Genomic DNA, 17,700 nt, shown 5'->3' on the forward strand with positions numbered 1-17,700 from the left:
GATGACATGCCCACACTCACCAGTCATCTCAACTACCCCTCTCAGGATCCCCCGGATGACATGCCCACACACACCAGTCATCTCCGCTATCCCTCTAATTATTTTGTGTCCTAGTGCATTATTCCTCTCCCACATTTCTTCTTAAAACTCTACTATTGGAAAAGTGTCTCTTGCACATTGATCGAATCAACATTTTGGGTTCACCAAACACTGGTATCTGCTGAATGGGCCATTTTGTTAATCATTTTATAGGAAGTTGCTATGCAGGTCAAGATATCATGTCCTGGCTGAGAGCCACAGCTTTAAAGTTCTTCCAACCATAAAAACTTTAACTATGACCCTGTCCCAAGGTCAAGTATATTTTAGGTAGTACTCTTTGGTACAATACTGATTAGTCTTTCTCCTGCCCACGCTCAGTGCTCCCTGCTTGTGCTACTGGTAGTTATCTCCATGTTTCTTATTCCAGCAGAAGACAGTTCTTGCTTGCTCAGTAGCCTGCAAAGACCAAAACTGTTGGTCTTAGATTGGGGGCTTGGGTTCTCCCTTAGGGCATGTGATTTGTCGCTGGGCAAAAAGCACATTCGACTATAGCATTGCGCAACTTTTCCAAAGCCCATAACAGACCCACCCAATAAATAAGCCTGTACGAACTTGATCTTCATGGAAACTTTACTCTCCATTCTGCTTGCTGTAGGTCATGCTGTTCTCTGAATTCATCTTGGGTCTGCTTTTATACCAGCCGCAGGGTCATGATTTATGCATGCGTTCACTTATTCTCTGTATGTCCATTGATCTTTACTGTGTGCCAGGCATTGCTCTAGTCACTGTGGACCTAGCAGTGGACAAAACAAAGCCCCTGCCTCACTAAGTCTCTAGTCCCTGGAGACCTATTTCATTCACTATTGGTTTATAGAAACAATTCAGATTTCAGCTGAGTTTCTCTTTATAGGGAGATTTTCATCCAAATCTGTGGCAGCCCAATGAATCTAATCTCTCCCATGTCTTCCTGTCATAAAACCATATACCTCCTGCCATAGAGCAGTTCTTGAATTTATGCTTGTTCTGCACAATTCATCAGAGATTTGCACATTTTTGCTCCCTTTGCTCTTGGGTCTCTTTTGTACCTGAAAAATTCTCGGTATCCTTCTAGCTTCAGCTCAGGTGGAACTTCCTTGGTAAATAAGGCCTTTGGTGATTCCCCCACAGGCTGAATGATAACTTTGGCTTCTGAGCTTCCACAGTATTCTGTATAGAGAACTGAACCAAACCACTGTGTGATTGTTTGTTACTGAGTTCACTACTTTCATTCCATCCAGAACTTGAGAGATGGAATTGTATCTTACTCAGTTCTTTCCTTGATGTCTGCCATTTAGTGGATAATCCATAAATGGTTTTAAATGAAATAAAAATTTAATACTGATGTGATTTAGTGCTATATAATTTACATGTGACTAATGGTGAAATAGACACGTAAACATATATAAATAATCTTAAATGAAATTTTAAGTGTTTGCAAATATGTATAATTATGTTATTATTATCCGTGTAGGAAAATGCGTGATCCTAACTTCAGAATCCCCTCATTGTCTTTTATTTATTTATTTATTTATTGAGACAGAGTCTCACTTTGCTGCCCTTGGTAGAGTGTCGTGGTGTCACAGCTCACAGCAACCTCAAATTCTTGGGCTCAAGTGTTTTTCTTGCCTCAGCCTCCCAAGTATAGCTGAGACTACAGGTGCCCACCACAATGCCCAGCTACTTTATTTTATTTGTTTATTTTTAGCAGGCTGGGGCTGGGTTCAAATCCGCCAGCCCTGGCAGCCCCATGCATGTGGCCGGCGCCCTACCCACTGAGCTCATTGTCTTTTAGAATCACGTTTTCCCTGCAATGTAACCACTCTCCTGATTTTTAACAGCATAAAATTTGAACCTTAACTTTAAAAAGGGAGGTGATCGCCATATTTCAATGACCTATATTTATTTAGAAAGAAATATTTCAAATAATTAGCATCTGTGTTTCTCAGTTTTTTAATCTAAGAGTTTGAACTTGAAATCTAATTGACCTAAAATTTTATGAATGTAATTTAAAACTTAATGGTCTCTCCCACGCTACTACTTATACAAGAGCGCCCTCTGATGGTATAACATTTCCTAAAATTTATGTACAGTATTTAACAATTGCAGCAGCACTTAATCTCTAATTTGAGAGCTTAAGCTGTGGAAGCCATTGGCAGTTATTGTGGTGCTCTCACAGAGCTGTTTGGCCAACAGGTGATTTCAGTATCTGAAATGATGAAACACTTCACAGTTGTTTGACAAAACATGTTTTTCTTGATTACTGGAACACTCTAGGTGTCCTCAAGGACAGGATATCTCCACTTCTGTTTTAGCAGTAGAGCAGACAGTATTCTATTTCATAGCATTTAGGTAGTTTAGAATGTGAGGCCCTCTCTGGGGCCCAGTGTTCTTGGTCAGGGAAAAGGGAGGTTAGTTACTGAACACTGCAGTTTTTGGAGAGGGTGTTTGAATCCATTTTCCTACCAAGCATATGCAGTTTTTAAAATGTAATTAGTTGTTATAGTATTCATTTATAACACTATTGTATTTATATTAGCGTCTCATATTTTCTCAAGTACTGGGTTTGTAAAATATAATATATCTAATATAGTTTTAACATTAACAAAGGGACCTCATACTCAGAAACATGGAAAACCACTGATTTGGATTTGAACTGCTTTCATTTAACAATTATTTATAAAGTGTCTGCCTTGTGGTAACTGTTGGAAGGATTATAAAAAGAGCAGTGTCCTAACTGCATGCAGAGATGATTTTATGTGAATGATGTCTCTAAGGAAACTTCTATCTTCCTTGTTAAAATCTGAGGTTGGCAATGAAGAGAGCATCCCCGTGGGGAGGGGGACAGTTCCTGTTTCTTAGACTCGTCTTCCTCTTGGAAGGACTTGTTATCATTTCCCTCGCTACCACCGCATTATCTTCAAGGAATGCTATTTCTTCTTTAATTTTAGGTCAAATATAGTCTCCAGTACTTCCTGGGATCCCCATTGTACAGATGAGTAAACAGAACATTTAAACAGGTTTTTGAAGAGCCCAGACATAATAAAATGGAAATAAACAGGGAGTCAGCTGAGTCAAGATTTGGCATGCTCTCTGATCTTGTCCCCGCTCTGGGGCTTTCCCTGCATGAGGGATAACTTAGTAGAACCTAGTTCCTCACCATCCACCTTTCTTCAATTATTCTTTTTCAGATTAAGTACAATTTTTTATTGTTTCAGATTTATTGAGAGCACAAATAATTAGGTTACGCTGATTGCATTTGTTAGGTAAAGTCCCTCTTACAATTGTGTCCTATCCCCAAGAGATGTGCCATACACTGTGACTCCCCATCCCTCCTCCTCCTCCTCGCTCCCTCATTTCCCTACCCCCTACCTTGTATTAGCACATCTACTGCCTTTGTATGACAATTGAGTGCATTGGATTTTTGCTTCTCCATTCTTGTGATGCTTTACTAAGAAGAATGTATTCCACTTCAATCCAGGTTACAAAAGATGTAAAGTCTCCATCTTTTTAAATTGCTGAGTAGTATTCCATGGTGTACATAAACCATAGCTTGGTTTTTTTTTTTTGAGACAGAGCCTCAAGCTGTTCCCCTGGTAGAGTGATGTGGCATCACAGCTCACAGCAACCTCCAACTCCTGGGCTCAAGTGAGTCTCCTGCCTCCGCCTCCCAAGTAGCTGGGACTACAGGTGCCCGCCACAACGCCTGGCTATTTTTTGGTTGCAGCCGTCATTGTTGTTTGGTGGGTCCGGGCTGGATTTGAACCTGCCACCTTAGGTGTATGTGGCTGGCGCCTTGAGCCACAGGCGCCAAGCCCTTGATTTCTATTTATTAGTTCTGTTACTTTGGGCAAGTTAACTGACCGCTCTGAGCATCCCCCTCCTAGCTGCTGAGACTGGCGCAGTGGAAGTACCCTAAGGGTAATGGGGGTGGGCGGGGTGGAGAGGACATCTTCATAAGGCAGTAGACAGTGCCAGGCCTGAAGTTGGCTCTGTGTTATTTTTCCCCTTCTCTCCCCCTCGCACCTCTACTGCCCCCAAATTGCCGCCCAAACCGTGTCTAACGGATGTAATGTTCTTACTCATTTTTCTGAATGTGAACTTTAGTCTTCAGCAGTTTTAAAGTCCAAATAATTATTTTTTCCACAATGAGCTTTATTTAAATGATGGTCTCTTTGTTTCTTCTTGCCTACCCATTCTCACAGATACATTTCTCCACTCCATGGTAAAGGGGCGGGGGGATTTCTGGGACCACATTCTTGTGCATGACCAGAGGTGTCTTTCCTTTTTGAGGTTATGCTTGTCTTGTTACGGCACTATTATTTGTTTCAGTTGTTTCAATAAACCAAATTTCAAAAATAATTTAAAGCCTCAGCTCTGACTCTGACTTGTGACCTTGGCCAAGTCACTTGAATTTCTCCAGCCCAGTTTCTTCAGCTGAACAACAGAGATTATGTAATGGTTTATAAAATTGGTCCTCGATTGAGGAAACCAGAACTGGAAGTGGCATGTGGCTCCACTTGTCAACAGCAGAGGGCGCACTGCCCCCAGTGTGTCTGGCCATTAGGCATTGAAAACTATTGTAGCTGGAGGTTGATACCCGTGATGATGGGAAGGAGCAAGAAAATTTTGCAAATTAATATTGTGCGAAGAACATTTTCCTGCGCGTTTCTGCTTGTTTAATATTTAGGTGATGCACAAACAAAATCGGGGATCTTGACAATCAAAGGGTACTTCGTGTAATTCTGTGAAGATCGTCGTCATCTCTCTCCCCACTACTCCGCGTTTAGGATTACGCGCAAACGAGCTAACACTTACTGAGCAGTACACACAGGAACTGCACCTGTTACTTTAGGTACACTTTCTTTATCCTCACAACAGTCCTTTCGACCTGTATTATCTTTATTTTATATAGGAAGATCCCAGGGCTCAGAGAGGTTAAGTTACCTGAGGGCTCACAGCTAATAGAGATTCAAGTTCAGGTTTGTTAACTCGCCAACCTACTTGCTTTCTACCATACCAACTTCCCTCCCTCTTTTTCTCAGTCTTTTTTTTTGGAGACAGAACCTCAAGCTGTCCCCCTGGGTAGAGTGCCGTGGCATCTCGCTCACAGCAACCTCCAACTCCTGGGCCCAAGCGAGTCTCCTGCCTCAGCCTCCCAAGCAGCTGGGACCACGGGCGCCCGCCACAGCGCCGGCCATATTTTGGTTGCAGCCATCATTGTTGTTTGGCAGGCCCGGGCTGGGGGATTCGAACCCGCCACCTTAGGTGTATGTGGCTGGCGCCTTAGCCGGTTGAGCTATAGGCGCTGAGCTGGCCCTTGTAATTCTAAGATGAAACCTTTTCCCACCGGCTGGGACGTTTTTTTTTACCAATTTAACATAACATACAAACACTCACCTATGTATTCAAATCTGAATCCTTTAGGTTACTGAATGTGTTTTTTTGTGGGCTGCTTTTTAAAACTACAGCAATATCTCATTTTATAAGGCTAGGTGCTAAAGTTGGTGGGCCAGGTGAAAATCATTATGACAGAATTGTCATCAAGAATCCAGTGGTAGGTCAGGCACAGTGGCTGATGCCTGAATCTGAGTGCTTTGGTTGGCAGAGGTGGGAGGATCACTTGAGGCCAGGAGTTGAGACCAGCCTGGGCAACATAGGAAGACACCCCCCTGCCTTCCCCCTCGACCTCCCCTCGGCCCCATCTTTACAAAAAATATGATTTAGCCGGTGTTATGGTAGTCCAAGCTACCAGGGAGGCTGAGGCAGGAGGATTGCTTAAGCCCAGGAGTTTAAGATTTTAGTGAGCTATGATTATACCACTGTAGTCCAGCTTTGGTGACAGAATGTGACTCTGTCTCTTTTTTTTTGAGACAGGAGCCTCAAGCTATCCCCCTGGGTAGAGTGCTGTGGCATCACAGCTCACAGCAACCTTCAACTCCTGGGCTCAAGCGAGTCTCCTGCCTCAGCCTCCTGAGTAGCTGGGACCACCGGCACCTGCCACAACGCCCAGCTATTTTTTGGTTGCAGCCGTCATTGTTGTTTGGTGGGCCTGGGCTGGATTTGAACCCACTACCTTGGGTGTACATGGCTGGCGCCTTAGCTGCTTGAGCCACAGGGGCCGAGCCGTGACTTTGTCTCTTAATAAAATGAAAATCCCATGGGAAGGCATCTTATTAGAGAGCCGTGTACTTGATTTAGTTATTTATTTATTTTTTGCAACAGTCTCACTATGTCACCTGTGGTAGAGTGCTGTGATGTCACAGCTCACAGCAACCTCAAACTCTTAGACTTAAGCGATTCTCTTGCCTCAGCCTCCCAAGTACTTGATTTCTTAAAGGCTAGCACAGCCAGTGTTTCTTCCCTTATTGAAAGCTGTTGAGCTTCAAGTCCTTGTTTGTTTTTTGCCTGTTAAGCTTCAAATGATACAGTTGGCTTGTATTTGGGGCTTGGGTGATAATTCAGATCTTTAGACACCAGAGTCTCATTCAGCGTGATGGGGAGCTTAACACCATTAGTGGTGTTTTGAAAACTAGATCAAAAGAAGGGAAAACTCGTCTTATTTTGGTGCTTATTCAGAATCACCTGGAGGGCTTGGTAAAGCGCAGATTACTGGTTCCGCCTCCATAGTTACTGAGATTTGGCTGCAGGGACTGTATGTCTAACAAGTGTCCAGGTGATGCTGCTGCTGCTGGTCCAAGGGCGGCACGTGGGCTAATTGAATGGAAACAGATGGGATCACTTGTTTATCTTCCCTTCACTATCTGTTTGTTTCTCTTGTTCTCTTTTATTTTTAGGCTGACTCAGTGTAGATGAATTAGTTTGAGAAATGCAGGGGCTGTAGCCTAGCCAACTCTTTATCCCATTGCTAAGCTCAGTACTTGGCCCAGAACAGGAGTTTAATAGATGCTTGTTGAATGAGTGAGTAGTAAATTAATACATACAGCCTCAGTGCTCAACAGCTAGGGTGCAGGCCCCATGCACAGGCGCTGACAGGTTCCGACCTGGCCCAGGCCTGCTAAACAACAATGACAACTACCAAAAAAAATTAAAATAGCAGGGCATTGTGGTGGGCATCTGCAGTCCCAGCTACTTGGGAGGCTGAGGCAAGAGAATGGAGTAAGCCCAAGAGCTTAAGGTTGCTGTGAGCTGTGATGCTACAGGACTCTACTGAGGGTGAGGTGACATAGTGAGACTCTGTCTCAAAAATACATAAATAAACAAACAAACATATACAATGGGAGGGATTTATAGTACGTGGACATCATAACAATGTACCTGGTCTTTACCAACTGCTTATTTTCCTGAAAAGTAGGCAGTCTGTAGATTAGAATAGCCTGTATTATAGGACTACATGTAATGATGACGGTGGATACTGGGAGAATGCAGTTAGGTAGTATTGAGACACCTGCATTTTAGGACGTGTGTGTATGAAGTGTAACTGCACATGTGTGTGTTGCTGGGTGCAGGGAGGGAGTCCCATCTGTTTTACTTACTTCATTTTATTTTATTTTTATAGATAGGGTCTCTATCACCCAGACTGGAGTGCATGGCATGATCATAACAAGTCCGTAGTACAGTTTGAATATCCCTTATCTGAAACATTTGGGACTAGAAGTAGTCCAGATTTAGGCTTTTTTAAAAATTTTGGAATATTTGATTATCATTACTGGTTGAGCATTCCTGACCCCAAAATCCAAAATTTGAAATGAGTATTTCCTTTGAGCATCATGTTGACAATTCAGAAAGTTTTGGGTAAGAGAGCACTTCTGATTTCCAATTTTTGGATTAGGAATGTTTTACCTGTATCATTTAATACCTAGTCCATATTGAACTTAACCCAATTGTAGCCAGTGTCATTTGTATCTTGTTTGTTCAAAGTAGGAGCTAATCCAGGATCATGCATTGTACAGGATTATGTTTCTTAAAATCCATTTGATCCAAACCAGACCCTTTTTTCATGACATGGCTTTGCCATTGTCTTGTAAAATGTCCCACCTTCAGACTGATCTGATTGCCTCTTTAGTGTTTTCAACTTGCTTTCTCCCCTCTGTATTACAAGTTGAATATTTTTGGCTGGAATACATCAAAAGTGACATGTGTTTCATTCTGTGCCACATCAGGAGACATGTAACCCCAGCCTGTCCACCATTAATGATGCTGACACTCACCAGTAGGTTAAGCCTGATCCTTCCATTATAAGTTATGTTTTCCCCTGTGACAAGACAGCGTTTCTTATGGTGTTGATACTCTCTGAATGTCTGTCTTCCTGACATCTATTCTCCTAATGCATCTCAGACCAATTAATAAGTTTTGCTTTAAAGAACAACCATTTTTCTAATTTGGTCATTCCTAAATTTGACTACATTTGACCTCCCTCAGCTCTTCCTAATCAACGGGGACTATCTGGTAACCTCAAACACAATTCTGTTGGAAAGGCGGGTTATGAATTTTTAACCTTTTAATTCCCAGTTTAAAGTAAGGAGTTGAAGTAGCGGACATGTCAAATAATTTTCCTTCTTTCTTTCTTTTTTCAAAAATATTTTCACGGACTAATGGGATTTATATGAACTGAATGTTTCAGTTAACTTCAGTCATTCCTCTTTTCAGGTTCAATTTGTCTTGTGTTCAGTTTATTACAATGTCAGCTGGTTGACCGACTCTCGCGGTTTGCTTCTGTGTCTGTTAGGTGCTCCATTCTCCAGTACTTACTTTCTTTCTTGCACAGCAAGATGTCGGCCTGTCTTTTAGCCTCCTTGTCCCAAATACCAATCAGCCACTTTATTAACAAGCCCTACTTTCTTTTAGTGAGAATGGAAATATTAGACATCAAAATCCTGGCACTTGGACAGTGTTTATCGATCTTTTCTATGGCCTATTTAGTTCTCGAATTTTTGTTAACTCAAAGCTTTTATATTGAAAATTCAGCTAGTAAGGGATATTTGTAGTTTGAAAAATAATGGGATGTACGCTATACTTGAAATCATTTCTAAGCAAGTAAAAAAAAAATTTTTTTTTTTTTTTTTTTGGAAATAGTCTCACTCTGTCACGCTGGATCATCATAGCTCACAGCAACCTCAAACTCTTGGGCTCACGTGATCCTCCTGCCATAGCTTCCTAAGTAGCTGGGACTATAGGTGCCCATCACAACTCCTGGCAGGTTTTTCTATTTTTGATAAAGATGAGGTATTGCTCTTGATCAGGCCGGTCTCCAACTCCTGAGCTCAGGCCATCCACCCACCTTGGCCTCCCAGAGTAGTAGGATTATGGCTGTGAGCCATCACCCAGCCATGCTAAGTGAGTAGATTTTGTGTTCTCACCACAAAAAAGGATAAACATGTAAGGTAATGCTTACATTATTTAGCCATTTTATAATGTATACGTATTTGAAAACATCATGTTACATACCATAAATATGTATGTATAAATCAATAAAAAATTAAGAAATGAGAAAATAATGGGTTTATATTTCTATTATCAATTCAATTCTTTTCTTCTTTTCCTCCTCTTCCTTCTATTAATTCAATTTTTAACATGTTTTTAAAGCAGCATTGTATCTTTTCTTCTTCTCTGAAAATCATGACCACCAGTAATAAACATTGCTTTTGCATTGCATTATACAGAAAATAGGGCTAGGCGTGGTGGCTCACACTGTAATCCCAGCACTTTGGGAGGCTAAGGCTGGTGGGAGGATCACTTGAGGCCAGGAGTTTGAGTCTAATGTGAGCAACATAGCAAGACCCTGTCTCTACCAAAAAAACAAAAACAAAAACAAAAGTTAGATGGGCATGGCATTGTGTACCTACAGTCCTAGCTACTTGGAAGGCTGATGTGGGTGGGAGGATCTCTTGAGTCCACGAATTCAAGGTTGCAGTGATCTATGAAGATGCCGCTATACCCTAGCCTGGGCAACAGGGCAAGACGCTGTCTAAAAGAAAATAATTTTAAAATACTAATATCAACATTGGTATTAATAACAAAACTAAATGAAAATTTCTTGTGATTATTTTTATAACAGAGGTTGATTTTACTGGAAGATGTAATTTAATTTCTTTTATGTTGATCTCATTTAATGACTTGCCTTTAAATCCGTTTTGTCTGTTTGTATCATAGATTGATCATTTTGGATTTAATTCTGTGAAAACTTTTAATCAGCGGTATCTGATAGCTAATGAATACTGGAAGAAAGATGGTGGGTCAATACTGTTCTACACTGGTAATGAAGGGGACATCGTCTGGTTTTGCAATAATACGGTATGTGCAGATTTGTGAAATTCCAGTGTTCAGTTTGCCTTTTATTAGGATAATATGGAAAAATGCTTTGCAATATTTTTAACCAACCATTCCTGTTCTTAATGGTAAAGTTCTTTAAAGATAACAAAAAGATAAACTCACTAATAATAGAAAAATAGTAAAAGTAATAAATAGGCAATTCATAGAAGAATAAATATAGATATCCAATAAGTCTGCGTGTTTAGCCTAAAAGAATCACAAATGAAAAGAATGAAATACTATTTTTTGAAAATTGAATTAAAAAATATTTTTAGAGAAATGTTATCTTATTTCTGGAGTGAATGGGGATATGAGGGAAATAGGCATAGGATTGTTATTGCATGTAGTTTGTTTGATTATGGGCTCTGGAAGGTAAACTAAGGGCAGGGATTTTTGTACGTCTGTTCATTGTTATATTCTCAGAGTTCAGGACTGCATTAGGCACAAAATAATATTTATTATTTAACATATAATAAATACTGGTTAAATGAATGAATGAATAACTTAAAGCCAATGTAAATAAGAAAAAATATTTGACGGTCAAATAGGGATGGGAAAATGTAAAGTTGTAACTATATTTTGGTTTAGCTGCTTTCTGGTTCTACCATTTTCTTGTGTTTGTGAGGGTTAAAAATAGTATTGCCTGCTTGCTTGCTTCCCTGACTACCCTGTCACCTTTTATAATAATATTTAAATCTGTTAACAAAACTTAATTTATAAGGACATGGGAAGGGAAGAAATGTGTCTCCTTTTCAATGTGTCAGTGCCATGACTAGAAAATGTCAACTTTCTACCAAAAAGCTAGTATGTGAAATGCCTTAAAGTGGGGACTGAATCCCATAATCTCAATGCCAGTGTCTGCCCTGGTACCTTGTATTCAGGAGGCCTTACTCGATGTTTGTTGAACTGATAGGAATTGAGAGGAAACATGTTAATCCGACTATACTGTTAATGCATTCTTCATTCCTGGTTTTTTTTTTTTTGTGGGGGGGGGTTGTTAAGAATCTAAATACAGTTTTTACTTGAAGATAAGTAATTTCCCTGAAAACTGAGATCCTAAGATGTCTTGTTTCTTTCAGATCAGTGACAAATGAAATCAGAACTTCCTTTCCAGCAGGTCTCTGCTCTGTTCTGTGCAACAACAGAGGCTGCTTTGTCTCTTCTTTTTGGTGTGTGACTTTCCTTTTATGCCAAGGCCACAGGGCGGCTTTTTAGCTGGTTTTATTTTTCTTTATTATAGGCAGGTAGCTACTCCTGCCTCCCCCAGACTCCACTGTCTGACAGGCACTATGGCTTGCTGGGGAATCTCTGTCTTCAGTAGGGGCAGGGAGGAAGAGACACTCAGTGCTGGCACCGTTGTAGGGAACGGACTAGAGGCAGACCCCAGCGGGGCAGACCCTGGCCCCTCCACAGCCCCAGACACCTTTCCTTACCTACCAAAGTGTTCCAATGCACGCACACTTGGGACTGTGATTTATTGAGAGGCAGTGCAGAGCAAAGACTTCAACCAGACTAAGGAGAGTTGAATTCTGATTTTGGCACTTGGCTTTGTGACTTTGGGAAAGTTTTTTTTTTTTTTTTTTGCCAGGGAAAGTTTTTTGTTCTCTGCCTCAGTCTTCTCACCTGTTAAATGCATATAGGAAAAATATCTACTTCACAGAGTTGTTGTAAAGACTAAATAATAAATAAGATCAAGGGATTTGTAAGCAGCTCAGCGCCTGTAGCACAGTGGTTACGGCACCAGCCACATACACTGAGGCTGGCGGGTTTGAACTCGGCCGGAGCTAACTGCAACAATAACAAAAATAAAAGCCGGGTGTTGTGGCCGGCCCCTGTAGTCTCAGCTACTGGGAGGCTGAGGCAAGAGAATGGCTTAAGCCCAGGAGTTTGAGGTTGCTGTGAGTTGTGATGCCACAGCACTCCACTGAGGGCAACATAGTGAGACTCTGTCTCAAAATAAAAAGGGACTTGCAAGCACACAATGGTCATAAATATTAATATATTACATGAACTTTTTTTGAAAAATAAAAATACTCCTGAAATAAATGTAGGCAAATAATTATTTATTACATTGTGAACCATTTCAATGAAATTGCTTCCTTTCAAAGCCTGAGGTCCATTCCACAGAGGTGTGGATATTTTAATGGATGATCTTTACCCTTAAGATTCTCCCAATCTGGTAGAGTAAGACACACATGTAAGCAAATACTGTAGCACAGTACTGTTGATCTGTAGCTAGCTCAGTGGTGGTGGGAAGGAGGGAGTGATCTGCATTGTCAGGGTCAGGCAGGCAGAGGAGGGTGTGCTTGAGGTGGCTGCTGCACGATCTATAGATAAATGAGCAGGCAGTGAATATGTCCTAAAGAGAGAAAGTGAGGGCCATTGAAACTATCACAAAATAACTGGTTAAATTCTTCATCTTCTCTTCACATATATACAGCTCTTGTAATTGTTAATTTATTGATTGTAACAAACAAAAACATTCTTTTTTTTTGTTTTGAGACAATGCCTCAAGCTGAGCCCCTGGGTAGAGTGCCATGGCTTCACTGCTCACAGCAACCTCCAACTAGCTGGGCTCAAGCGAGTCTCCTGCCTCAGCCTCCCAAGTAGCTGGGACCACAGGCGCCCGCCACAACACCCAGCTATTTTTTGGTTGCAGCCATTATTGTTGTTTGGCGGGCCTGGGCTGGATTTGAACCCGCCACCTTAGGTGTATGTGGCTGGCGCCTTAGCCGGTTGAGCCACAGGCGCTGACCCCAAACAAAAAGATTCTGAGGTTCTTAGTCCTTGTTAGAGAGTAGCAGCTCATTAAAAACAAGATGCACTAGGAATGACAAATAGTTTTAATCTGTGCTAAATCTAAATCTAATTGATTGATGTTGGTTGCTTAGGATGCTTTATCTAAAAAGGATTCTGAGAACATGACTGATGTAAATGAAAAAAATGTAGTGAGTTATTAAGGATTAGCCATAGGTATTGGAGCAGAGAGATGGACCAGCGCCTGGCGATCACACTCTGGAGCCAGGCGACCTGTGTTGGCATCTTTGCTCTGTCAAGGGTTGTACAAACTCTGTGTCTCAGTGACTTTGTCTGTAAAATGGGGATCATTGAAGTGCCTGCTTCTTAGATAGTTATGACAATTAAGTGAATTAATACATATAATGTATTTAGAACAGTTATAAGCACTCAGTTCATATTAGCTATTGTTAGCTATGACTCATTTTCCAATAAATCAGATTAATATGAAACCCAGTTGAGTTTATTGTGCTTGTTTGTACTGTTTTCTCTTTTATCACAAGCGTCTTACTTAGGTAAATTTCACCTTTTCCTAGAAGATTGGGCGCACAGTGCAATTTGAAGACTGTTGTGGACATACTGTTGATTCTAGGGCTGCTGTGTCGGGGTGAGAAGAGTTGGAATGACTAGTGGAAGAGGAACCTGGGATCATTTTTCATTGTTTCACTCTAATACAATGTGAGATTGATATGCAACAGCCATTATGTCATTTATCTGTAGAACAACGAATTGTGCAACTTCTCAGTGGTCTCTTTTTGGTCCAGTTTGATGTCTATTTCATCCAGTGGGCAAAAAGATTCATTGACTTTTTTTCACGTCCTGATTTTATCCTATGTATTTGGAAATTCTTCCTAGGGGTTCATGTGGGATGTGGCTCAGGAACTGAAAGCTATGTTGGTGTTTGCTGAACATCGCTACTATGGAGAGTCCCTACCCTTTGGTAAAAATTCATTCAAAGTAAGTATTCTTTTTACTTTTAAGTTTAAAAGTTTTTTTTTAAGTTTATATTTTCTAATTACATGTGCCACCGTGAGATAACTTTAACTTGAACTGCTTGAAATCTGGATAATTTGTATTTAACTTCTCTTTCCTTTCTTTCTTTCTTCTTCTTTTTTTTTTTAACCTGATTAGATTTTATTTGTGGATAGTAACAGTTGATTTTTATTTATTTATTTATTTCAGTTTTTTTTGCTGGGGCCAGGTTTGAACATGCCACCTCTGGATATGGGGCTGGCATCCTATTCCTTGAGCCACAGGTGCCGCCCTAACTTCCCTTTTCATATACAATCTGAAGAGATTGAGTTTTTTTAGCCATATCATTACAATTCCTAATGTTAGTTTTTAACTCATGTACCTAGGCCAGCCTCGGCTAGGTAAATCTTGCTCTGTGGCTACAGAGACAGTATAGGGAGCTTTTCATTATTTAAATTATATCAGCAAATAATTCTGCTTTATAAATCATACACTTAAATTATTGGGCTTTCCACTGGAAAAATATAATGAGTATATAAATATTTATCTACTAAACTGATTTTCAATCTGTAAAAGAAGGATAAATAAGTTCTATGATTCAGTGAGGCCAGTTGGATTCCCTGTTGGTCCTTTCTGTGCCCACAGGCGACTTTGGCCTCTGCCGCAGACTCTCTACCTTATAAGTAAAACAGCATGCTTTCCTCAACCGAGTCACTCATAAACTACCCTTGTGTTTCCAGCTATATTGATTTGCCACTTGTCCTATTATTTACTTAACGTTTTTCTTTAATCAACTTATTTTTTAAACTTAGCATTATCTTTTTTTTTAAAGATAGAGTCTCATTTTATCACCCTTGGTAGAGTGCTGTGGCATCACAGCTGACAGCAACCTCCAACTCCTGGGCTTAGGCGATTCTCTTGCTTCAGTCTCTGGAGTAGCTGGGACTACAGGCGCCCGCCACAACGCCCAGCTATTTTTTTGTTGCAGTTGGCCATGGCCAGGTTCAAACCTGCCACCCTTGGTATATGGGGCTGGCACCCTACCCACTGAGCCACCGGTGCTGCCCCTTAGTATTATCTTAACCAAGGGCTTTACGTACTAGGCTTTCTCCCCTCCCCAAATTACATTAAAATAAAACAATAAATGTTACATTAAAAAAGTTTGTGCAGGGCTGGGTGCAGTGGCTCACTCCTATAATCCTGACACTCTGAGAGGCTGAGATGACCAGATTGCTTGAGCTCATGAGTTTGAGACCAGCTCAGGAGTTAGAGACCAGCCTGAGCAAAAGCAAGACCCTATCTCTAAAAATTGGTGTTGTGGTTGTCGCCTGTAGTACCAGCTACTCAGGAGGCTGAGACAAGAGGATCACTTGAGCCCAGGAGTTTGAGGTTGCTGTGACCTATAATGCCACGGCACTCTGCTGAGGGCAACATAGTGAGACTCTGTCTCAAAAAGAAAAAAAAAAAATGTTTGTACACTACCTACACCACCAGTATTCACGTATTATGCTTTTTGGAACTCTCAGCTAGGGGCTCTTTTTGGTTTGCTTCTTTCCCTTTGCTCATGGTAGATGTTACAGATACTATGAGAGGACTAGCAACAAAAATTGCACTGAACTATCCATAGTGCCATAAAAACTAGAAGTGAAGAATGGTAACAGTGGCTCGGCGACTGTAGCACACTGAAGTTAGCAGGTTTGAACCTGGCCTGGACCAGCTAAAACAATGACAACTGCAACAAAAAATAGCCCGGTGTTGTGGCAGATGCCTGTAGTCCCAGCTACTTGGGAGGCTGAGGCAAGAGAATTGCTTAAGCCCAAGAGTTTGAGGTTGCTGTGAGCTATGATGCCACAGCACTCTACCAAGGGCAACATAGTGAGACTCTGTGTCAAAAAAAAAAAAAAAAAAAGAATAGTAACGGTGAGAAAGGAGAACTTAGCATGTATCTTGGATAACGAGAAAGGTTAAAGGAGGAGGCAGCATAATAGGAAAGAGGAAAAATGGGCGTCATGTGAATCCGTAATATGCCAGATGATGCAAAGAATCAGAGTGGTGAGACCAAAGCATGAAGGTCAAATGGGACAGCCTAATACAGGTGTGTAGCTGTGCTATTATCTCACATTATGGAAGAGGTTACCTCACTCTAGAGGCTTAAAATAGCAATAAGCATTTGTTACCTTACAGTTTCTATGGATAAGGGATTAGGGCTTGCTTAGCTAGGTAATTCTGTTTTAGGAGGTCCCATGGGGTTAAGATGTCAGCTGGTGCTCCAGTCATCTGAAAGCTTGACTGGGAACTGGAAGATCCCTCCATGCGTATTAACTCTCATGGTTAATAAACTGGGGCTGGATGTTGATAAGAAAATAATATTTCCTCTATTTGGAGGAAAGCTGATCTGAGTCTGGCCCTTTGCTGGATGCAGAAAAGGGTGCTGTGCCTAGGCTGCTGTTACGTGCGCGCTTATAGTCAAGTCTTTTGTTATTTTTCTTTAGGATTCCAGACACTTGAATTATTTGACATCAGAGCAAGCTCTGGCAGATTTTGCAGAGTTAATCAGACACTTGCAAGAAACAATTCCAGGAGTTAAAAATCAACCAGTCATTGCTATAGGGGGGTCCTATGGTGGCATGCTTGCGGCTTGGTTCAGGATGAAATATCCCCATATGGTCGTTGGGTGAGTGCATTTGCCTTGGACATAAGCACTTCTTAATGATTTTCAGGGCAAATTTAGAGATTCATTTTAAGTAAAAGATGTTCCATTCTATTGTACTGAGATTTGTAGTTTATGTTTCACATACCATTTTTTCTCGCCACTTTTGTTCGATATTAGTATCAATTTTAAAAGTTGATTTAGATGTTACATATGTATTTTATCTTTTTTCCTTTCTTGTTTCTTGTTTTTTTTTTTTTCCATTTAGAGCTCTTGCAGCTTCTGCTCCCATCTGGCAATTTGAGGATTTGGTCCCTTGTGGTGTGTTTATGAAGATTGTAACTTCAGATTTTAAGAGAAGTGGTCCATATTGTTCGGAGACCATCCGCAAGTCCTGGAACGTCATTAATCAACTCTCAACTACAAGTAAGCTTTTATTAAGAAAATAGAATTGTGGAGTTTTCTTAGAACTTGCATTTGTTAAATTCAACACTTCTCACTTTTTAAGTAAACATTTTATTAAGTTTAACATAGATACAGAAAAGTACACAAATCAAAATGTGTAGCCTGATGAATTTTGACAAAGTCAGAACAGAATATAATGAGCATCCCAGTCAAAAAAGAACATCATCAACATTTTAGAAATCCTTGTGCCTTTTCAGTTCCTAACTCCTCGTCTGCCCAGCTAATCGCTCTCCTCACTTTTAGAACCGTAGGTTAATTCTGCTTGTTCTCGACATTTTAGTCATTGAAGTTGCATGCTATGTATTATTTTTGTGTTCACTGTCTTGCTCAGTGCTATCTGTTAGACACATCCATTTGTTTTTTTAGTTGTAGTTTATGCATTTTCATTGTTCTGGAGCATTCCTATTTATTATTTATTTCACTAGTTTCTTAACAGTGAGGAATAGTTAGGAATACCAATTCTGGTAAAC

General features: G+C 40.6%; 1 protein-coding gene across 1 annotated transcript in view; it reads left to right on the forward strand.

The window, feature by feature from the left end:
- Window positions 1–17,700, forward strand: part of PRCP (prolylcarboxypeptidase) — a 72,345-nt gene that overhangs the window by 33,220 nt on the left and 21,425 nt on the right. The window contains exons 2-5 of the mRNA XM_003780861.3: window positions 10,189–10,329; window positions 13,999–14,100; window positions 16,608–16,789; window positions 17,034–17,191. Of these exons, the coding sequence (XP_003780909.1) occupies window positions 10,189–10,329; window positions 13,999–14,100; window positions 16,608–16,789; window positions 17,034–17,191 (583 nt within the window). The remainder of the gene's footprint in view (window positions 1–10,188; window positions 10,330–13,998; window positions 14,101–16,607; window positions 16,790–17,033; window positions 17,192–17,700) is intronic.

The sequence above is a fragment of the Otolemur garnettii genome, unplaced genomic scaffold (assembly GCF_000181295.1).
Source record: "Otolemur garnettii isolate 467f Iridium unplaced genomic scaffold, OtoGar3 scaffold00001, whole genome shotgun sequence".
Taxonomy (NCBI): Eukaryota; Metazoa; Chordata; class Mammalia; order Primates; family Galagidae; genus Otolemur; species Otolemur garnettii.